Source organism: Perognathus longimembris, chromosome 17 (assembly GCF_023159225.1).
Source record: "Perognathus longimembris pacificus isolate PPM17 chromosome 17, ASM2315922v1, whole genome shotgun sequence".
In the NCBI taxonomy this organism is placed as follows: domain Eukaryota; kingdom Metazoa; phylum Chordata; class Mammalia; order Rodentia; family Heteromyidae; genus Perognathus; species Perognathus longimembris.
The window spans coordinates 36,600,946-36,621,989 of record NC_063177.1 but is presented as its reverse complement, the minus strand read 5'-3'; the positions used below and the strand labels follow the sequence as shown (position 1 = coordinate 36,621,989).

At 51.5% G+C, this 21,044-nt stretch overlaps 2 protein-coding genes across 3 annotated transcripts in view; one reads left to right on the top strand and one right to left on the bottom strand.

Moving 5' to 3' along the window:
- Pip4k2b (phosphatidylinositol-5-phosphate 4-kinase type 2 beta) overlaps window positions 1–10,946 on the top strand; it is a 29,117-nt gene extending 18,171 nt beyond the window's left edge. For both annotated transcript variants that reach the window (XM_048365226.1, XM_048365227.1), the window contains 6 exons: window positions 731–877; window positions 1,735–1,773; window positions 2,443–2,556; window positions 5,383–5,641; window positions 6,109–6,212; window positions 7,088–10,946. In XM_048365226.1, the coding sequence (XP_048221183.1) occupies window positions 731–877; window positions 1,735–1,773; window positions 2,443–2,556; window positions 5,383–5,641; window positions 6,109–6,212; window positions 7,088–7,168 (744 nt within the window). In that variant the 3' untranslated portion in view covers window positions 7,169–10,946. The remainder of the gene's footprint in view (window positions 1–730; window positions 878–1,734; window positions 1,774–2,442; window positions 2,557–5,382; window positions 5,642–6,108; window positions 6,213–7,087) is intronic.
- A 1,154-nt stretch (window positions 10,947–12,100) lies between these two features.
- On the bottom strand, window positions 12,101–20,949 carry Psmb3 (proteasome 20S subunit beta 3). The gene is made up of 6 exons (XM_048366337.1): window positions 20,797–20,949; window positions 20,386–20,570; window positions 17,122–17,229; window positions 15,861–16,038; window positions 13,056–13,150; window positions 12,101–12,224 (listed from the first exon to the last, which is right to left on the bottom strand). Exons 1-6 carry the CDS (start codon window positions 20,797–20,799, stop codon window positions 12,176–12,178), a joined length of 618 nt encoding a protein of 205 aa, XP_048222294.1. The 5' UTR covers window positions 20,800–20,949; the 3' UTR covers window positions 12,101–12,175.
- Window positions 20,950–21,044: the final 95 nt, after the last annotated feature.

The window sequence follows — 21,044 nt, the reverse complement described above, 5'->3', positions numbered from 1 at the left end:
TGCAAACTCAGGGCCTCCTATGCGTTAGTCAAGCACTCTGCCACTGAGCTCCATCCCCAGGCCTCTTGCTTGGCTGTTTTGCTCACAGCTGGCACTCTGCCACTCGAGTCACTCTTGCTTTTTTTGCTTGTTAATTGGAGATAAGAGGTGTACAGATTTGTCTGCCAGAGTTGGCTTTGAATCACAGTCCTCAGATCTCAGCCTCTGAAGTAGTTGGGATTACAGGTGAGAGCCACTGGTGCTTAGTGGCAGAACCATTCTCTTGCCTGACTGTGCGATCCTGCCTCTGCAGCCCCTCCCTGCCCCTTCTTACGCATTCTCTCTCTTTGCTGTCTCTCTTTCCCTCTCTTCCTTTTTCCTCTCTCTCTCGCTCTCTCCCTCCCTTCTTCCTGCTATTTTGAGGCTTTTTCAGCCAAAGGCTGGTATTCTACAATTTGCACTTCCAGTCCCGCCCTTTGACTTTCTGGTGTTCGTCTGGCAGAGGAGAACAGCGTGTGGAATCCCTTAAGGGCTCTGCACGGCCAACTCAGCTCCGCTCTCACTGTGCCCTGCCGCTGGGGTTGGGGGTGGCTGTCACCCACTGTTAAGTGTGAGGAACGCCTATTACTTCACAGACCCATTTGGAAAACCATTAGTCTCGAGGTGGAATCCTGGGGAGCCAGGGAGACCGCCGTCGATTGGGATACCTCATGCTCCTTAGCCTTTCCTCTCTCCCTGCTTTCCATTCTAGTTCATTGTGGAGTGTCATGGCAACACCCTTTTGCCACAGTTCCTGGGCATGTACCGCCTGACTGTGGATGGCGTGGAAACCTACATGGTGGTCACCAGGAACGTGTTCAGCCATCGGCTCACGGTTCACCGCAAGTATGACCTCAAGGTAATGAGCTAAGCGCTCTGTGTGAGGGAGGGACCGCTTCTTCGCTGGCACAGACCTGGGAAAGCTGGGTGCGAGGCGACTCTAGAGTTGCTCTACCTACTTCCTGTCAACCAGCCGGCCTGAAGTTCAGCTGACCGGGTACCATATGCATGTAACCGTTGAGGCTCCTCCGCGTCTGTCTGTGGGACGCGCACACTCGGGGCGGCAGGATGGGGACAGGCTGTGCTGACACACACTCTGGCACGTGTCCAGGCTGCGTGGCATGACATCACACGAGCATTTCTAGACACGGAGAAAGACATACTTGTGCCTGTGAGCCCAGGTGCTCTGTTGTTCTGGAGCCAGGCTGCTGGACTTCTGTCACCTCACACTGCTGCTAGCACACTGGCTTCCTTAGCATCCCTGCACACCTGTGCTCCTCCCTTCCCAGGACTTCACAGACATGGCTGGCACAGATTCTCTCCTAGCACGCCTGCCCCTCCTCGCTCCCCCCCTCCCCCTGCTCACTTCCTGCTCTCTTCTTAGCTCAGGAAGTAGGCCTGGGGCCTCTGCCCCTTCTCAGGATACACGGGCCTGGTGTCACGTGTCTGGGTGAGCAGGTAACACCATTTCTGCCTGAACACTTACACACTGTAGTGAATTGTGTAGCCACCGCTAGGAGGAAAGTTCTGAGAGGGCGAGGACCATCTCCTGCAGTCCTGTTGCTGAGTGCCTGCCATGTATCTTGTCCATATGGAGGGCTCCAGTTCTGCCTCTTGGCCCCTTCCTTCATCCACCAGCTCTCCCCAAAGACTGGCGCCCCTTTCCTGCTCAAGGAGTTTGCCAAGCAGGACTTCTGATGGCTTTTATCTTTTCAGGGTTCTACTGTTGCCAGAGAAGCAAGTGACAAGGAAAAGGTATGCTGCCAAAGTGTGGAAGGGTCACCTGCAACGAGAAACTCCTTCTGTCAGAAATCCTGTCCGCCCACTTCATAGCCCCTACCAAGCCCAGCACCCAGACATGCAGGGTGTCCTCAGCATGGACTGCCTCTCTAGCCTTCACTTCTGCCCTCATTCCCTGGGTTCGTGTGTGTGTGTGTGTGTGTGTGTGTGTATGTGTGTGTGTGTAACTCAGGGCCTGAGCACTGTCCTTGGCTTCTTTTTGCTCAAGTCTAACACTCTACCACTTGAGCCCCAGCACCACTTCTGGCTTTTTCTGTTTATGTGATGCTGAGGAATCGAACCCAGGGCTTCATGCTTGCTAGGCAAGCACTCTACCACTTGAATCACATTCCCAGCCCCATCCCTGGGTTCTGGCAATGGTTTCTGTGTCACTGTCCAGCCTGAAGCAGTTAGTCTAAGCCCAGCAGGAAAGAGCCTGCGATTGGTTCTCCTTGTCGAGCATACACCACGTGTTGCTGTCCCTGACTTTCCCAAGCCCAGGCCTGTGGTCGCCTATGCTGTGGATTGAGCCGGAGGAGCATCTTGGGCTGAGGACTTTCCCTTCCCTTCTGTGCTGTTCCCCACTCGGGAGTGAGTCGGGCTTGAGTCAGCTGGCCTAACCTAGCTCTGCTGTCCCTCCCCCAGGCCAAGGATTTGCCCACGTTCAAAGACAATGACTTCCTCAATGAAGGGCAGAAGCTGCACGTGGGGGAGGAGAGTAAAAAGAACTTCCTGGAGAAACTAAAGCGGGATGTTGAGGTACTTACTAACCCCTGTCTTGACCCTGGCTCAAAGGGATTGCTCCTGAACCCGCGGCAGGCGCCTCTGTAACCTGCAGAAAAGTGGAATTGACTCCTTTCTGAGAGCCAGACAAAAGAAGGGTGGTAGTGTGAGCCAGGTGAATGCAGGTTAGTGCCCACACCTAGAGCTTGTGCAAGTGGACATTCTGCTGTGTCACTGGAACATTGCTAACCCAGTTTGGAACACTTTTCCCAGTCTCTTCACTGGCCCAATGCCACACCTGCCTCAATCTCCCCTTCTGGCGATGTCCCTACAGGGAGTGGAAGGGCATCCAGCAGCCGAGTGGCAGGCAACCAGCCACTGAGATTGTCCCACCAGGTTCTGTCTGCCTCTGAATCTCCATTTCCCCAGCAAGTTTCCGGTTGTGATGGAACTTCCTGTGGAGCAGTTCCTCTGCAGGAGACAGGTGCTGTCTTCTGGACTCCTGATAACTTAGCATCAACTTTCTTTCTCTGGGCCACCAGCCCAGGGCCTGGTACATACTAGGCCAGTGCTGTACCACTGAGCTACTTCCCCATCTCCAACCTCTTTTAGTAAATGGAGCCGGGTGTGGTGGTTTACACTAGAACTTCTAGCCCTTGGGAGGTTGAGGTCTGAGGATCTCAGGATCTCAGATCCTCAAAGCCAGCTGTGTAGACAAATCATACTTAACGAGCAAAAATCCAGATCTAGAGGCATGGCTCAAGTGGCACAGCGCCAGTTGTGAGTGAAAATGCCAAATGAGCACTTGGGGCCTGATTTTGAGCCCCCCTGCCCTAAAAAACAAAGGGTTTGGGGGTTTTGTTTTGATAACAAAATATACAGATAATTTCTGACTTAAGGTAATTTAAACTTTACAGTAGGATGGAAGTGAAACTTACCCATATTTTGGATTTTGATCCTTACTTAGCTAATGCTAAACAGCAGGAAGCTCTCCTAGTGAGCGGACCTCCTAGTCAGCCCTATGACCCTGAGCAGAACCAGCTCATATTCCCCAGGGTTGCATGCTACTCAATAACTACCTGTGCTCTCTTGTTAAACAGGTGTTGTGAACTGATTTTATCCAGATGTGGGTTAATATAAGTGTTCTGAGTCTACTTAAAGTGGGCTCACCTGTTGATTAGGCATATTAAATGCATTTGTTGTTGTTGTTGTTGTTATTTTTCTTTTTTCCTTTTGGAGGCAGGGTCTTGCTGTGTAGGCCAGGCTGACTTTGAGCTTTCAAATACTCCTGTTGCTGAGTGCTGGGATTACAGGTGTGTCCCACCATCCCCAGCTTTAGATGTGTTTTTGTCTTAGGATATATTCAACGTACAATAGGTCTATTGGGACAAGACACCATTGTAAGTCAAGAGGTGTCTGCATAATATTGATCACCGATCATCATTTTCTTTTTTGGTTATATTGGGATTTGGTCTCAGCTCCTCACACTTGCCAGGCTCTCTACCCTCTACCATGTAAGCCACACTTCTTTATTTTTTGTTGGTCATGGGGCTTGAACTCTGGGCCTAGGCACTGTCCCTGAGCTCTTCAGCTCAAGACTAGTGCTCTACCACTTGAGCCACAATGCCACTTCTGGTTTTCTGATGGTTAATTGGAGATAAGAGTGTTACTGAATTTCCTGCCTAGTCTGGCTTTGAACCACGATCCTCTGATTTTAGCCTCCTGAGTAGCTAGGATTACAGGCCTGAGTCACTTGCGCCCAGCTTGTGAGATTCTTATCTCCACTAAATTACTGAAATAGCCAGAAATGGTGCTCTGGCTCAAGTGATAGAGTGCTAGCCTTGAATAAAGAAGCTCAGAGATAGTGCCCAGGCCCTGAGTTCAAGCCCCAGGACTGGCACACACACCAAAAAAAGGTAGCTTTGAGAGACATTGGTAGGTTCTGTCCATCCTCTGGCCTCTTCTACAGTGCAGGCGTGTCCTTTTTCTTTCCTGAAACTCACTCACCACGGAGTCAGTTGGTCTCAAACTATTCTGGGCTGCTCCTCCATTGCTTGCTCTACCTCTCCCCCTCAGTCTGTGTCCTGACTCTTTCTCTTCACCCTGCAGCCACACTTTCTGCACCATCTCTGCGGCCTCTACAGCTCCTCTGTGGAGCCACAACTCCTGTCCCTGTTCCGTGACTGATGACCCCGTAGACACTGGGCTCTCGGGGCAGACTGTGTCCCTCTTGGCTGCATTTCAGAACTGTGTGGAGAGTTGAGTTAAAGAAAAGCCTAAATTGGGCGCTAGTGGCTCACGCCTGTAATCCTAGCTACTCAGGGGCTGAGATCTGGGGGTTGCAGTTCAGAGCCAGGCCATGCAGGAGAGTCAGTAGGACTCTTATCTCCAGTTATCCATCAAAAAATCAGACGTGGAGCTGTTGCCCAAAGTGGGAGAGCACTTGAGCAAAAAAAGCTCCAGGCCCTGAGTTCAAGCCCCATGACCAACAATAACAACAAAAAAGCTGGAAATGGAGTGACAATTCAAGCGCTTCCCTTGAACACAAAAAGCTCAGGGACAGTGCCCAGGCTCCGACTTCAAGCCCCAGAGCTGGCATTAATTAAAAAAAAAAAATCCAAAAAAGCCACAAGTGGACTGTACCTTAAGTGGTTAGAATGCAGTGACAGGGCCAGGCCCTGAGTTCTAACCCCAGGACCGTCTCTCTCTCTCTCTCTCTCTCTCTCTCTCTCTCACACACACACACACACACACACACACACACACACAAATAAAATAAAATAAAGGAAAGCTTTACTCCCTCTTCTGGATACTGCTGCGTAACTATTCTTCCTCCCATCTTTCCATCTCTCGCCTCCCCAGTTCCTGGCCCAGCTGAAGATCATGGACTACAGCCTGCTGGTGGGCATCCACGACGTGGACCGAGCAGAGCAGGAGGAGATGGAGGTGGAGGAGCGGGCGGAGGATGAGGAGTGTGAGAACGATGGTGTGGGCAGCAACCTGCTCTGCTCCTACGGCACCCCACCCGACAGTCCCGGCAACCTCCTCAGCTTCCCCCGGTTCTTCGGTCCTGGCGAGTTCGACCCCTCTGTTGATGTCTACGCCATGAAAAGCCATGAAAGTAAGCGGGAGCTTGCGCTGCTCTGCCCCCTGGCCCCCTCATTATTGGGCTGGCTGCCCTCTGTCTCCTTCATTACCAACGCTGGCCATCATCTGCCTCCAGGCTCCTGCCTGTGGTCACTGCCTGGAACAGAGCCTCGATGTTCCTTCTGCCAGGTCTTCCTCCCTCTCTCTGCTTGTCCTGGGTAACTGAGGCACAGTTCTACTCTGCTTCAGGGGAAGGGCAAACTTCATGCTCGCACGTGCACACACACACACGCACAGCACACATACACACACACACAGCACACACAGAGAGGCCGATGTCTGTGAAGTCACGTGAGATGGGAACAGGAGAGCTCCTGAGAAAGATCCTCCTTTAATCTCCACTCCAGGAGGGCAGTCTGAGCCTCCCGTTGAAGGATCCAGGGATGTGCTCCAGCCACTCTCGGCCACCTCTTTTCTTTCCTGTTTTGCCACCCACTACAGGCGCCCCCAAGAAGGAGGTCTACTTCATGGCCATCATCGATATCCTCACACCATACGATGCTAAGAAGAAAGCCGCGCATGCTGCCAAAACAGTAAAACACGGGGTGAGTGCTGCCTTGGCGGGGGTGGGGGGGTGGGGGGATGGGGGGGTGCAGGCAGCTCTTGCCTCATGCCTCTCCCCACAGAAAGCAGGAAGAACAGCCTACCTGGCTGCCCTCTTCCCCAGGTGACCAGCACAACTTGTTTTCCCCATCCTCTCTTGGCGGCCTCAGCCCTGCAGTTCCCCCTGGGGCTGCTGGGCAAGCTGTGCCTCTTGTTGATCCGCCAGGAATAGCTTTGTTTATGCGCTCCCTGCTCCCCACAGGCCGGGCTCCTCTGGGCTGGAGGCTGCTCTTCTCTATGGAGGGACCCCACAGAGCTCTAGGGTCTCTGGGCCAGCTGTGCCCCACCTTCCCTCTCACTTGGGCGGAGTGGAGCCAGGACGCTTCTTATGTCCTGTGTGAGGTGGCCTGCCTAACCTAGGGCTCTGATGCTCCCAGAGTCTGGGTAGGGTAGTTCAAAGCCAACCTGGGCTACATAGTGAGACCCTGCCTCAAAAAGAAAGGGGCCAAGGGCCAGTAGCTACTCAGAAAGCTGAGGTCTGCCCAGAGCCAGCCTGGCCAGGAAAGTCTGGGAGACTCTAATCTCCAATTGGCTGCCAAAAAGCTGGATGGAAATGGTGCTGTGGCTCCAAGTGGTAGAGCACTAGCCTTGAGCACAAAAGCTCAGGGACAGCGCCCATGCCTTGAGTTTAAGCCCCAGGACCAGCACAAAACAACAACAGACCAAAAACAAAAACAAAAAAAACACCACCACACACACACACAAAACACAAAACCGAAAGAGTGCAAGAAAAGAAAGAAGACTTTGCAAGCCCCAGGTCCCTCCCTTCCTTGGTTAGGGTTGGGGGGCTGACCTGTACCTGTCTCTTGTCTCACAGGCTGGAGCCGAGATTTCGACTGTGAACCCTGAGCAGTACTCCAAACGCTTCAACGAGTTCATGTCCAACATCCTGACGTAGTTATCTTCTACCTTCAGCCAGAGCCAGATTGCTGGGAAGGGGGTTGGGGTTTGGGAGAGGGTGTATTTGGGCTAGATGGGAGGGTGGGGAGCAGAGTGGGGGGTCGGGAGGGCCTGCGACACTGAGAGCGACTCTAGCAGGGAGGGGGGTGTGCAGTGTGCCACGCTCACAGGATGTGACCTTACCTTCTGCGTACCCTTCATTTCTTCCCCCCCCCATTTGACCCAGGTTAAAAAGGGGTTCCCTTTTTTGGTATCTTGATAACCTTTTGCGATGCCTTGGGGCTAGAGGCAACTTTGGGAAATCACTTGGGTTTTGTTTCTACAATTTCATTGCACCCGGTTTGCTGTGTATAATGAAGTATGTCATCACCTTGAGGCTCTCCCTCCCCCCCCCCATACCTGCCTGGCTCTCAGTTCCCTTTCAGTTCAAGAGGCACCGTCGGGGGGGCGGGGGCCGGCACAAGGGGCCCCAGACAGCAAATGCTGACACCAGCAAGGAGCAGAGGCCAGACACCTCAGCCCTGCCACCTTCCATCCTATCTGGAGTCACGTTAATTTTCTGGAGTATTGTGCATAAGAGCCTCCGCTCTTCCATCTGGGATCCAAGGGAACTGTTCCATCGTTATCTTCCAGTGCTCTTCCTTGCAGAGGAGCACTGCAGGGTGGCACCGATGCCTTGGATGGGAGTCAAGAGATTTTCCAAGGGAACAGGTCCACGCGCATAGGAGACACAGCTGGTTGCGATCACCGGTGGTCATCACCTGAGCCCCAGGTACTCCTGGCCCCTGGAGTTCCAGTTCTGCCAAGCCTGCCTCTTCCTGGCTCAAGACAAACTAGAAAACACCTTTGGCTGTAGCATGACCCTTGTATTTCTGTGGTCATTTCCTTGGGGAAACTCCCAGAAATGAACGTGTCACATGAACTGTGTGCACCATCCATTTCCTTCCTTCTGACCTCGGGCCCAGTCATTTGTAGCTGGCGCATGGCCAGGTACAGAGCCCCACAGGGACCTGTGTGCACTTTGTTGACACACTACTCCAAGCCCCAGCCTACCATGTAGGTGTCTGGCTTCCTGTGCCCATGGTTTCTCACCTGGACAGCTACAGCCACCATGCACCCTGCCTTGGAGTGTGGCGTTCAAGCCTGAGGTCGCTTCTGAGTCATTTGAGGTTGAGGCTCAGAAAATTGAATTTGGAGGCCTAAGGAGTGGTTTGAACCAGCCCACCTCAGAGCTATTTATCTTTGCTCTGCCCCAAACTTGTGGCAGATCTGTGGCCCGCAGGCCTCCTTGGAAGGAGTGAAATCCAAGATTTCTGTTCATAGCCTGATGCCACAGCTGGCCCCCCAGGAAAGAAAATGGCCCTTCCTCTCCAGCCGTGCCCTGGGGGAGATGCAGCCCCCCACCTTCCCGCCTTCTCCAAAGGAACCAGGAAACTGGGATGAGAGATGAGAGAAATCATAGATCATCCCAAAGCTGTGAAGTTGGTTTGTGGAATCGTTTTGGATGAACAGATGGCTTCCTGTGGCTCCCTCCAAAACTGGCCATGCTCAGTGTAGGGAACAGGAACGGGCAGGCTCTGTCTTCCCAACAGAACACTTAGATCAGGAAGGAGTGGAGACGGATTGCTCGGACTTCCCTGGGGCTTCCAGATTGAGAGGAAGTCGCCCCGGAGGACACAGGGGAGGCACCCACGCTTACCAAGAGGGACCCGACCCCCCCCTCCCCCCAACACCTGCAACAGGACCACTGAGGACCACTCGGAATCACATGGCTCCTGGAGAACACAGTTTTGATTTAGGAAAGAGATTATGCAGGAATAATGTCTGGACTTGATTTCTCCACCTCATAATCAAGAGTGCAAATTTGGATGTGCTCCCAGTCAGGCCCAGACATCTGCAGAGCTTGGAAGGCTCTGCAGCCCCGGCCTGGGGGCTTGCAGGCCGCTCTGCATTCGATCTACAATCATGTTGCCATATGTGTATGAAAGTGTAACACAATCTTACCAGTTACTGAGTACCAGGTATCTAACTTGTTTAACAATGAGTTTTGTGGGTTGTTTTTTTTTTTTAAATATTGTTTACATTTTGAGAGGTAGCATTCTGTTTAAAATGCTCTTTTTGTTTTTCTGACAGTATTGTTGATTGGGTCAAAACATTTGAGCTGTGGCTTGATGGATTTTAGGAATTTTTTAAAAGGTCATTCTGTGTGCTCTCTTTAAAACCTTGGGTTAGGCCCTCTAATTCCTTTGGCATTCATTCTTGTTTCAAAGCTATTTATCTTGGTCTCTAAGGAGTTTTTTTCTTTTTGTAATGATAAAGATGTGCTGTTTGGCTTGCAGTCCGAAAGTGAACTGATCCTGTTTATCTGCTCCCTTTTCTCCCACACAATCCCCTTGGGGGGGGAACCCCCCCCCCCCACTAGGCTCTGGGAGGAGCCTCACTTCCCCCCTTTCTCGGGGCTTCCAGGAACAAAGGTGTAAGAATAAGGATGTGGGTGACTGGCTGCAGTGGGTGGGGACAAGGGCAGTATGCCACTCCCATTCACTCGTGACGCCACTTCTTGAGGGGCATCTAGTCACAACTTCTCCCTACTCTCTCCTGGGAAGTCTGTTGCTGAGAAACCCTCCATGCTGGCTGAAGTGCAGAGCTCTGAAAACTCCACCGGCCAATCACTAATTGATGGTCTTGGGCCATCTCTCTATCCTTGAACCACTGAGTCTCTGTGTCCCCACGTCCTGTGGCCTGGGGGTTACAGGACAGGCAGGAAGCCAGCAGTTCCAGAAGCAGGGCTCAGCCTCCTTAATCTAGCTCAGGGGTTACTGGTCTGTGGCTGTTCTCCAGTTTCCACGACAGGCAGCTCTTCCCTCTCCCTCTTCTTCACTTGTCTCTCTGCCCTGTGCTTTAGGCCTGATCAGGTCCCCTGGGTCGTGCTCAGCAGGGTGGGAGACTGGACTCATCCTGGAGACTTTCCCCTCTTCACAGTCTCCCCTGGGGAGGCGGTCCAAAGACCCAGGACTTTGAGTAGCCAATTTCACCCCCTAGTTAATCCACTTGTCATTTCAGATCGAAAAGGAGAACATTAGTGCTCTTTCTCGAGCATTGTGCTATGGAGTGTTAGGACCAGAAGGACCGTGTGCTTAATTAATCCTCAGCGCTCTGGCCGTTAAGACCATGGCTGCCCTCAAGTCTAGAGACTTCACCTTTTTATAGCAGATGCAGTGGGGGGCGCGTCCTCAAAGGGAAATGCTTTTGGACAGCTACCCCAAATCTGCGATCCATCTGTGGAGAGGGGGGTAATGACCTGCCCCTAACCCTCCTCTCAAATGTGCCACTTAGGAAGCGTCCCCGCAAGGGGAAAGGAGACTCAGCTGTTCCTTCAGCAACTTATGCAGACAGGAAGTTAGGCTGGAGAGGAAACTTCTACAAAAGCCCTTGCCTTGTTCACACCTATTTTTGCAAGGAGGTAGGAACCAGCATCTTTAGTGGGAAAGCCAGTCTCAGCACACAGCAGCAGACCAGAGCATTAGACACAATAATGTGAATCAAGTTTGGAGTCCCCTTTTGGGGGAAGCAGAATAAACTACAACCCTACCACATGTGTGACTTCTCAATTTCCCACTGCAGGTTCCATTTTTTAAAATAGGAATTTTCAACCCCCTGTGCTTGTCTAATGTCTGCTTTAAACAGTTCAAGACCCTGTTACTGTTTTAAAATGCATGCATGTTACGATGAAATCTCCAACCTGGGGAAAAAATAAAACTCAAAAAGCTTTGGTACATCTGGTTATGTGTAAGTCCTTTGGAAATGCCCCCCTCCCTTTTCCCAGACTCAAAAGGGTTTTGTTGTTTTGTCAGTCATTGGGCTTGAACTCAGGGCCTGGGCATTGTCCCTGACCTCTTCTGCTCAAGGCTAATGCCCTACCACTTTGAGCCACAGCGCCACTTCCGGCTTTCTGGTGATTAATTGGAGCTAGGAGTCTCACAGACTGCTGCCTGGGCTGGCTTCAAACTGCAGTCCTCAGATCTCAGCCACCTGAGTAGCTAGGATCACAGGTGTGAACCACCAGCGCCTGGCTAATCAAAAGGTTTTGATTGCAGGTGTGTGTGTATGTTTCGGTTTTAGATGCTGTTTGGGCTAAATCACTGTAGGGCTTGAGTTAGGAATGTGGTCAATGACCTCCCACTTTCAGATGCAGTGGGCTGTCTGCCAGCTGCCACTACCACCCCTTCCCCTCTTCTCCCACTTGTGAAGGACGGACAGGCTAGGAGCTACACACCTCAACAGGCTAGGTGGCTGACTTTGGACATGGTACCTTTGTGTAATAAAATCCATAATTGGGGCTGGGAACATGGCCTAGTGGTACAGTGCTCGCCTTGTATACATGAAGCCCTGTATTCCTCAGCACCACATATGTAGAAAACGGCCAGAAGTGATGCTGTGGCTCAAGTGGTAGAGTGTTAGCCTTGAGCAAAAAGAAGCCAGGGACAGGGCTCAGGCCCTGAGTCCAAGCCGCAGGACTGGCAAAAAAAAAGTACTTATGGAGATGTGGTGGAAGTGGTAAAGCACCAGACTATAAGTGAAAAAATAAATGAAAAGAGTGCAAGCCCCTACTATTGGCACCAGAAAAAGAAAAAAACAAAACACTTATGTGTCAGTGGCTCATGCCTATAATCCTAGGTACTCAGGGGGCCAAGATCTGAAGAGCACAGTTCAAGGCCAGCCAAGGCAGAAAAGTCTGTGAGCCGGAAGTGGAGCTGTGGCACAAGTGGTAAAGTTTCAGCCTTGAGTGAAAAAGAAAAAAAAAAGTGTATGGCCCTGAATTCAAGCTTCACAAAAAAGAAAAAAAAGGAGAGGTAAGATAAAACCTGAGTGACTCTGTAGCAGCCTCGCCAGGAAGGGAAAGCTGTGGAAAGCATCAAAAACGAAGGAATGAAAGAAAGGCAATTTTATTTAAAAACGGAAAAAAAAAAAAGTGAACAAACAAATGTGGGTTCTGGGGTGGGGGCTAATCCATTCGGGCCTTCAGCGTCCTGGTGGTGATCTTGTCCTTCTCACTGCACAGGGAAAGAAAAGATGTCGCCAGTTCCTACTTCTGCCTCTCCAGGCCCACAGAGCCGGAGGTGAGGAGAGAAGGGAGGGCTGCTCCAGTCACCAAGCCCACGGGGAAGAGGCGGAGAGGGACAGACAACAGCACCGGGAAGATTTTCACAGGGAGACCCATCCAGGGTAGCCTTTTCCAGAAAATGCTTTGGGCTGGACTGAAGAGTCCTCACAAGGAGTAGGGCCCCCCCCCCAACCCCAGGCCTAGAGAACAATGGCTTGGCAAGGAGGTGTGGGTTCACCTCAAGGACACAAAAGAACCTTGGGATGGTGAACCCCTTTCTCTGTGGAGAGCAGGGGCTGTGCTCTGCAGGGAAGGGTGTACAAGCGTATTGTGCAGTGCAGCTAAGCAGCTGCGGGGGGGGGGGTGTGCTCTCTGTTCCATGCATTCTGGTGATAGCCCCAACAAATGGGGGCCAGGGAGTGGCACCTAGGGGGCTGGCTAGGGGCTGGAACTTGGTTGCTAGAGCCCAGCATGCTGGCTGAAAGAGTTGGGGGGAGCATTCTGTCTGCAGTGAGCAGCTCCCCCAGTGGTAAGCCCCACACAGATCCCCTGGGACTTTGGGGGCAGTGCTAGGGAAGGAAGGAAACGTCCACTGTGAGCAAGGGAGGCTGGAGGTCAGGAGGCCAGCCCCTGGCTGCCACCTGTAGGGAAGCCTGCAGAAGCCCCTTGCTTGTCACACACACCTAACCTAACCAGGGCTAGGAAGAGGGGGTGGTGTGCTTGTGGGGGAGGGAGAGGCTGGTGTCTGCGAAGCAGCTAGAGTTTGCCCACTTATACTCACATGATATGGACAATGACACCCATGCCCGATACCGCATCCCGATCCACAGCATTCAGCATGGCTTGGGAGATGGTTTCAAACAGGTGTTCTGGGTCCTGCCAATGGAAAGGGTCTGGGCTGCTTAAGGCTCTTTTGTTCTGCTCCCCAGCTCCAGGCCCTGCAGTGCCGGGGAGTGATAGCTCACTGCATCTGAGCTCTTTCCTTGAAGGAAACAGACTATGGAAACATGTCACATCCTGAATCTTGTGTGTGTATCTGTCTGTCTGTCTGTGCGCTGGAGCTTAAACTCAGGGTCTAGGTGCTGTCCCCTTAGCTTTTTCACTTAAAGGCTGGTGCTCTGCTACTTGAGTCACAGCATCACTTCCAGCTTTTTGGTGGTTAGAGATAAGAGTCTCACAGGTTTTTCTGCCCAGGCTGGCTTTGTACCATAATCCTCAAATCGTAGTCTCCTGGGTAGGATTACGGGCATGGGCCACTGGCACCTGGCTTTTCAAATCCTGAATCTTCTCCACTAACCTTAGACAAGTGATCAATCTCTTCACCGAATCTCAATTCCTCTTCTGTAAAATGAGAGGCATTTTTTTTTCCTTTTGCTGGTCCTGGGGCTTGAACTCGGGGCATAGGCACTGTCCCTGAGCTTTTATGCTCAAGGCAAGTGCTCTACTACTTTGAGCCACAGCTCCACTCCTCATTTTCAAGTGGTTAACTGGAGGTAAGAGTTTCACACACTTTCCTGCCCAGGCTGGCTTTGAACCATGATCCTCAGATTTCAGCTTTTTTTTTTTTTTGGCCAGTCCTGGGCCTTGGACTCAGGGCCTGAGCACTGTCCCTGGCTTCTTCCCGCTCAAGGCTAGCACTCCGCCACTTGAGCCACAGCGCCGCTTCTGGCCGTTTTCCGTATATGTGGTGCTGGGGAATCGAACCTAGGGCCTCGTGTATCCGAGGCAGGCACTCTTGCCACTAGGCTATATCCCCAGCCCTAGATTTCAGCTTCTTGAATAACTAGGATTACAGTCTTGAGCCACCAGCACCTGGCAAGAATTTCTATTTGGCTCCAACATACCTTTCAGCTGCTCCACAGACTCTCCTCCTGGATGTCCATCCCACAGCACGTCAAAACTCAAGCTGCCGGCCTGGGGATATAGCCTAGTGGCAAGAGTGCCTGCCTCGGATACATGAGGCCCTAGGTTCGATTCCCCAGCACCACATACACAGAAAACGGCCAGAAGCGGCGCTGTGGCTCAAGTGGCAGAGTGCTAGCCTTGAGCGGGAAGAAGCCAGGGACAGTGCTCAGGCCCTGAGTCCAAGGCCCAGGACTGGCCAAAAAAAAAAAAAAAAAACTCAAGCTGCCCCACCATGAGCCTGCTCTCCCCACCCCTTCTCCTCAGCACTGCCCACTCTCCACTTCTACTGTAAGGCCAAGTCCTCTCTTCTTGGCTCTGGCTGCCCTCCTGGCCCCACACTCTTTGCTCAGGACTTCAGCGCCCTCTGCAGGTGACAACTTGTCACAGCCAGCTGTTGGCCTCAGTTCCTGGGGTTTTCAGTGAAGGAAAGCTTGGGAACAACTTGGCCTATGTGCAAGGCCCTCTGAAGCTGCATCCCAGCCTCACCTGGCTGCACACCCTGCCTGCCCTCGCTGCTCCCGGCTGGCTTGAGAAGACCCGAGCCCAGCCTGCACCTCAGCCCTCACAGTTCCTCTTCCCAGCACACTCCATTTTAACCTTGACGTCCACCCCCAAGCCTGGCAGAGGAAAGCAGCGCTCTCGCTCTCCAGGTGAGGCATGACCCCAATCTCTTCAAGTACCTCAACACCGTCTGAGGCAGCTGTGTTAGTGTCTCGCTTCCAAAGGTAATGGAGGCAGGGCCGGGCAGTGATTTACCCATGAACAAAAACCTAAGTGGAGGAAGTGGGGCTACGGCTCAAGCGGTGGAGCACTAGCCTTGAGCTGAAGAGCTCAGGGACAGCGTCCAGGCCCAGAGTTCAAGCCCCAGACGGAAGGGGGGGGGGGGAAACTTGAAAAACTTAAGTGGAGCCGGGGGCTGGTGGCTTACACCTGTAATCCTAGCCACTCAGGAGGCTGAGATTTGAGGATCACGTTTCAAAGCCTGCCCAGGAAAAGAAAGTCTGTGAGACTCTTTTTTTTTTGGCCAGTCCTGGGCCTTGGACTCAGGGCCTGAGCACTGTCCCTGGCTTCTTTTTTGCTCAAGGCTAGCACTCTGCCACTTGAGCCACAGCACCACTTCTGGCAGTTTTCTGTATATGTGGTGCTGGGGAATTGAACCCAGGGCCTCATGTATACGAGGCAAGCTCTCTTGCCACTAGGCCATATCCCCAGCCCACTGTGAGACTTATCTCCAATTAACTACCAGAAAACTGGAAGTGGTGCTGCACACTAGCCTTGAGCAAAAAGAGCTCAGGGACAGCACTCAGGCCCTGAGTTCATGCCTCACAACTGGCAAACCACAACGAAAACCCCTAAGTGGCAGGTGGATTGGGGTTTACAGCCCAGAGCCCCCAGCTTCAGGCCATCTGCCTCACTGCCTCTAGTGCTGCTCTGCTCCGTGTTTGCTCAGTGTCTCTGGGAGACACAATGGGAAGCTAAAATCAACATCTGACCAGGGTCTCCAAACAGAAGGCCATCTTGGGCCAGCCAGCCCTGGCAGGTAAAAATTCCGGAAACCCTTCAAGGAACTCACCATTCCCCTCACTACTGCTACACAAGCATTTTGTTCTGGGTGGCCAAGCATAGCCATGGAGGTTAGGGCTGCCCCCGAGGCCAGCCCTGCCCCGCGCGGCCAACTCACCATGTTGGGTTCCCACAGGGACTCACACATCCCGTACATTTGCTCGGAACAGGTACCACTAACTACAAAGTCGTCAGTCACCATGGGGCAGCCGATGAGGTCTAGAGAGCAAATGAAGGGTTTGAAGGTCTTCGGGTCCAACCCAGCAATGACAGGTTCCGTGTAGTAGGGGCCAAACCTGTGAGGCCAGGAGCAGAGAGAGAAAGCCACACTCAAGACTGCTTACTTTCACACCTAGGGCTGCAGAGATCGGCGAGGGCAGCTCGCCTGCTCAACCCTTTCCCCTCTCAGCATCCGGCAGTGTCCTAAGACTTGTTCATCCTCTGTCCTCTGACACTTACCTTCATATGCCTCTTATTCCTGGCCTCCTTTCCTCTTCCTTTCTTTGGGAATTCTGCCTCTTTCTAATCTTCTCTACTTAATCCAAACTCCTACCACTATTGGATTCTCTTATTTGTACATTATCTGTAATCTTTTTTTTTTTTTTTGCCAGTCCTGGGGCTTGAACTCAGGGCCTGAGTACTCTCCCTGGCTTTTTTGCTCAAGGGTAGCACTCTAACACTTGAGCCACAGCGCTACTTCCAGCCTTTCCTATACATGTGGTGCTGAGGAATCAAACCCAGGACTTTATGTATATAAGGCAAGCACTCTCTCACTAGGCCGTATTCCCAGCCCTATCTGTAATCCTTTAGAAAAAGGATCTGATGCTGGCTAGAGTTGTAGGTCAGTGGCAGAGGCTTGCCTAGTATCTGTGAAACCCTGGGTTTGATCTCCAGCACTAGTGGGAAAAACAACAACAATGGAAATGTAACTATAGGAAGATTAAGAATTCCATGCCAATCTGGACTATGTAGCAAGATACTGCCTTAAAAAAAAAAGAGAAAGAGCTGGGTGCTGGTGGCTCACGCCTGAAATCCTGGCTACTCAGAAGGCCGAGACCTGAGGATCATGGCTCAAAGCCAGCCCTGGCAGGGAAGTCCCTGAGAGTCTTATCTCCAATTAACCACCAGAAAACCAGAAGTGGAGCTGAGGCTCAAAGTGGTAGAGCACAACAGCGACCAGGCCCTCAGTTCAAGTAGTAGGACTGGCACAAAAAGGAAAGAAAGAAGGAAGGGAGAGAGGGAAGGAAAGCAGAAGGAAAAAAAAAAGTCACAAAACAAAGATACTAAGAAGTGAAGACAAGGAGGCCCCTGCTGGCAACCCTCGGTGTTACAGGCCTGTTCTGCTATCCTAGGCTCCTGAGCTCCCAGAATCCACTTACCTCCTCTCATACAAAAGGTTGGCCACCATGCTCATGAGGGTGTAAGGCTTGATCTGCCGGCCTTCCTTTAACTCATACAGGTTTAGCCGGAACTTGAGGCGCTGGGCACTGTGATTGGAAGAGAAAAGTAGATAAGTCGATGCCAAATGTCTTCTAGTGTTCACCCATGTGGGTCAGAAGGAACATAGGAAACCAAAAGCTGCTTTCACACAGCTGGAAGGCTTTCCCCCAGGGCCATCTCGGAGCCCCAGGTTAGGCGCTGGCATGGAGAAGGCCAGTACTGCAGCCACTGGGGCCACAGCAGGGGCTCTCAGGATGACTTCTTTCACCTTCTAGGTGAGGACCTTGGAAGCTAGTGAACTCACTGAGAAGATGCACTTGGGAAGGAGAGGAAGGCTGAGGGGCCTCTCTGGGCTGACAGGAAGTCAGCATAGGACAAAGGGCAGGCTGGATTTGACCCCAGGAAGTTCCACGCTCTTGGCAGTTAACCAGCCTTGACATGACTGTGACAAGCTTCCTCCACTTAGTGAGTGCCTCTCAGCCTTTTAAAGCGTAGGAGCTACTCCTCCTTAGGCTACCAGCTTCCTGTAGTGCACAGGATCCTCTTGAAGTTCCATCCTGATTCTTTTCAACTTTCTTCTTCTGAGTTCTCGTCTTCCTACTTGGCTAAAAATAAGCTTCAACTCTCCAACTACACAGCTTAGCTTTTTTTTTTTTTTGGCCATTCCTGGAGCTTGAACTCAGGGCTTGGGCACTGTCCCTGAGCTGCTTTTGGTCAAGGCTAACATTCTACCACTTGAGCCACTTTCAGTTTTTTCTGTTTATGTGGTGCTGAGGAATCGAACCCAGGGCTTCATGCATGCTAGGCAAGCACTCTACCACTGAGCCACATTCCCAGCTACAGCTTAATTTTAAAATTCTTCTCACACATTCTCTCTCCAGGATCTGCTCCTCTGCAGCTCTCCAGCATCTCCTTAAGAGGTAATTTTAAACATCACCTGCAAGAGCAAAAATCAAAACCAAACAAAAACCCACCCTATCTGTTTGCAAGATGCTTCTAATTGGCACCCCTTGAATCCTTCAAATTGGTGTCGAAATCAAAGTCATCATTTTTCCCTCTAAAGTAGGCCTCCCAACTCCTGTATTTCAGTGCCCATGCTCAAACCAGGAATCACATGGGAAGCATCAGTGCACTGGCCGACAAGCCAGGTACTGGGCAAAATGTTACTGCCACTGTCTCTTAGTATTTCTAGGGGACTGATTCCAGGACCACAGAAGAATATGAAGTTCCAAAGCTGTATTTATATGTATTCACATATGACTTATACAATCTCCTGAGATTTAATCATCTCTAAATTACAATATCTAAAAGCAATGTAAAGGGGCTGGGAATATGGCCTAGTGGTAAAGTGCTCGCCTCGTATACATGAAGCCCTAGGTTCGATTCCTCAGCACCACATATATAGAAAAAAGCCAGAAGTGGCGCTGTGGCTCAAGAAGTAAGTGCTAGCCTTGAGCAAAAGGAAGCCAGGGACAGTGCTCAGGCCCTGAGTCCAAGCCCCAGGACTGGCAACAAAAACAAAACATAAAGCAATGTAAATGCCAGGTAAATTGTTCCATACTATTTAGGAAGTCATGACAAGAAAAATATCTACATAGACACAGTTTTTCTCTCTTTTTAAATTTTTTTTTCTCTTGTTGCTAGAGGTTGAATCGTTCCAATCCTATGCCCAGATTAGAAGGTGACTGAGGAAGAAGCCATGCATTCCCTGTAGCCACCCAAGAGCTCCTGGATGGGCCTCACAGAGAGCTGATCAATTCCATACCTGCCAAGAACACATTTCACTACTGAGCTACAAAGTCCACCTCAATATTCCATGCAAGGGTGATTCAATCTGAGGATGCTAGACCTTTTGATGCAGAGGACTGACTTTACTAGATTAAAAAAAAAGATATAGGGGCTGCTGGGCAAGAGTGCAAGAGTGGCAAGAGTGCTTGCCTCATATACATGAAGCCCTGGGTTCGATTCCCCAGCACCACATATTCAGGAAACAGCCAAAAGTGGCGCTGTGGCTCAAGTGGTAGAGTGCTAGCCTTGAGCAAAAGGAAGCCAGGGACAGTGCTCAGACCCTGAGTCCAAGGCCCAAGACTGGCAAAAAAAAAAAAAAAGGGCTGGGAATATGGCTTAGTGGTAGAGTGCTTACTTAGCATGCATGAAGCCCTGGGTTCAATTCCTCAGTACCACATAAACAAAGAGTCAGAAGTGGTGCTGTGGCTCAAGTGGTAGAATGCTAGTCTTGAGCAAAAGAAGCTCAAGAGTGCCCAGGCCCTGGGTTCAAGCCCCAGGCCTGGCTGAAAAAGAAAAGAAAAAAAAGATATAGGGCTGAGCGCAGGTGACTCGTGCCTGAAGCTCAGGATGCTGAGATCTGAGGATTATGGCTCCAAGTCAGCCTGGTAGAAAAGTCCCCATGAGACTCTTATCTCCAGTAACTACTCAAAAAAAGCCCAAAGTGGCACTGTGGCTCAAGTGATAAAGTATGCTAGCATGTGCCAGGCTGAGTTTAATCCTCAGTAACTACAAAGATGATGAAGAAGAAGAAAAGAAAAAAGAAAAACACCTCCACCAGGTATCAGGGACTGGTATAGGAACTGTAGCTAACCCTGGCTCCTGGCTTCAAAACCCACCCCTACCCCCCCCTCAAAAAAAAAAAGATATGGGTCATGACCTCAATGAAACTTCAAACCCCACCTGTTCCACAATAGCTAAGTAGCCACTAAGCTCAATCAGCAAAACTATCAGAAGCCACATCCTTTGCCTTACTGCTACCAATCACTCCAGCAGAACCTAAGCCTCTCAGAGTCTCCTTTCTCTCAAGTCAAAGAACCACTGTCAACTAGGTAAACAATCTGGCAGTTGTCAGCGTGGGCTTGACTGCTTTGTCTTCCAAATGAACCTTAAGTTCTTTACAGATCTTTGGTTTACTTTAGACAGAAGAGCACTGGGATCCTAGCTGATATTCACGAACTTTCTTCAACAGTGAAATAAGGAAACAGTCTGGCAATACCAGGAAGAGGCTTAAATGAATTTGCGCGCAGAGATGCTTTCCACAGAGCTGGTAAAAGTTGGTTAGGGTACATCTCTGTGTAACTCTGATGTCCACTGGTGATATTTGATAGATGGTGGATATGCAAGTTACTCAAGACACCAGGCAAAGGCTGGTCCAAGAAGAGGCCTGGATGTGCGCAGGGACCCCTGACACTTACACTGTCTGAACGTCGGTGGCGAGCCCGGCCAGGCCGATATACAACCGGTCACCCATGGGAAAGATCTTCTGGAAGTCCGTAGTCACCATCTGGGCCTGGATCCCGAAGCGCCTGTCTGCAGCGATGGCCACACAGTTCTTCCCCTTCATGGCCATGACGGCCCCTCCGTTATAGGACATAATAGACTGGGGTAGAAAAGCGGAGGGACTTAGAGTGAGGAGTCGAAGGCGGCCATAGCCCCCAGCCTAGCCCAGACCCCCGGTACACCGTGTCCTCCCTCCACTCCGGAGGCCAAGAGCTCCCTTCCATCGACCACCGAGCCCTTTCCGCCTCCAATTCTGGCCTCGCCCCCAGCCCCGCTTCTCGATCGACACCTCCGTATTCTTTCCCTCGCCTCCCCCCCTCTCTCACCATGATTGCGGTATAACAGGAGTCCCGGGCCGCCGCTGCAATTACAGTGAACCGGTTCTGGTTCTCCCTGCACCGACGCGCTCGCTGTGTTCTTCCTATTGGCCGATAGGCCGAGGCTTCCTGACCAATCGGGCTTCCTATTGGTCCTACATCCCGTCAATCAACAACCCGGGTAGTTTGGCAGAGAGAAGCGGCGGAGGCGGGTGGGGGGGGGGGGGGGAGAGCGGAAAGTGAAAAGTCACTCTGAG

Excerpts from the sequence above, each read along its gene's own strand:
- Psmb3 (XM_048366337.1), bottom strand. Across the intron at positions 16,039-17,121 it reads AACCTTTTGTATGAGAGGAG|GTTTGGCCCCTACTACACGG; the intron begins GTAAGTGGATTC and ends CTGGCCTCACAG. Across the intron at positions 13,151-15,860 it reads CCCTGTGGGAACCCAACATG|GACCCAGAACACCTGTTTGA; the intron begins GTGAGTTGGCCG and ends TTCCATTGGCAG.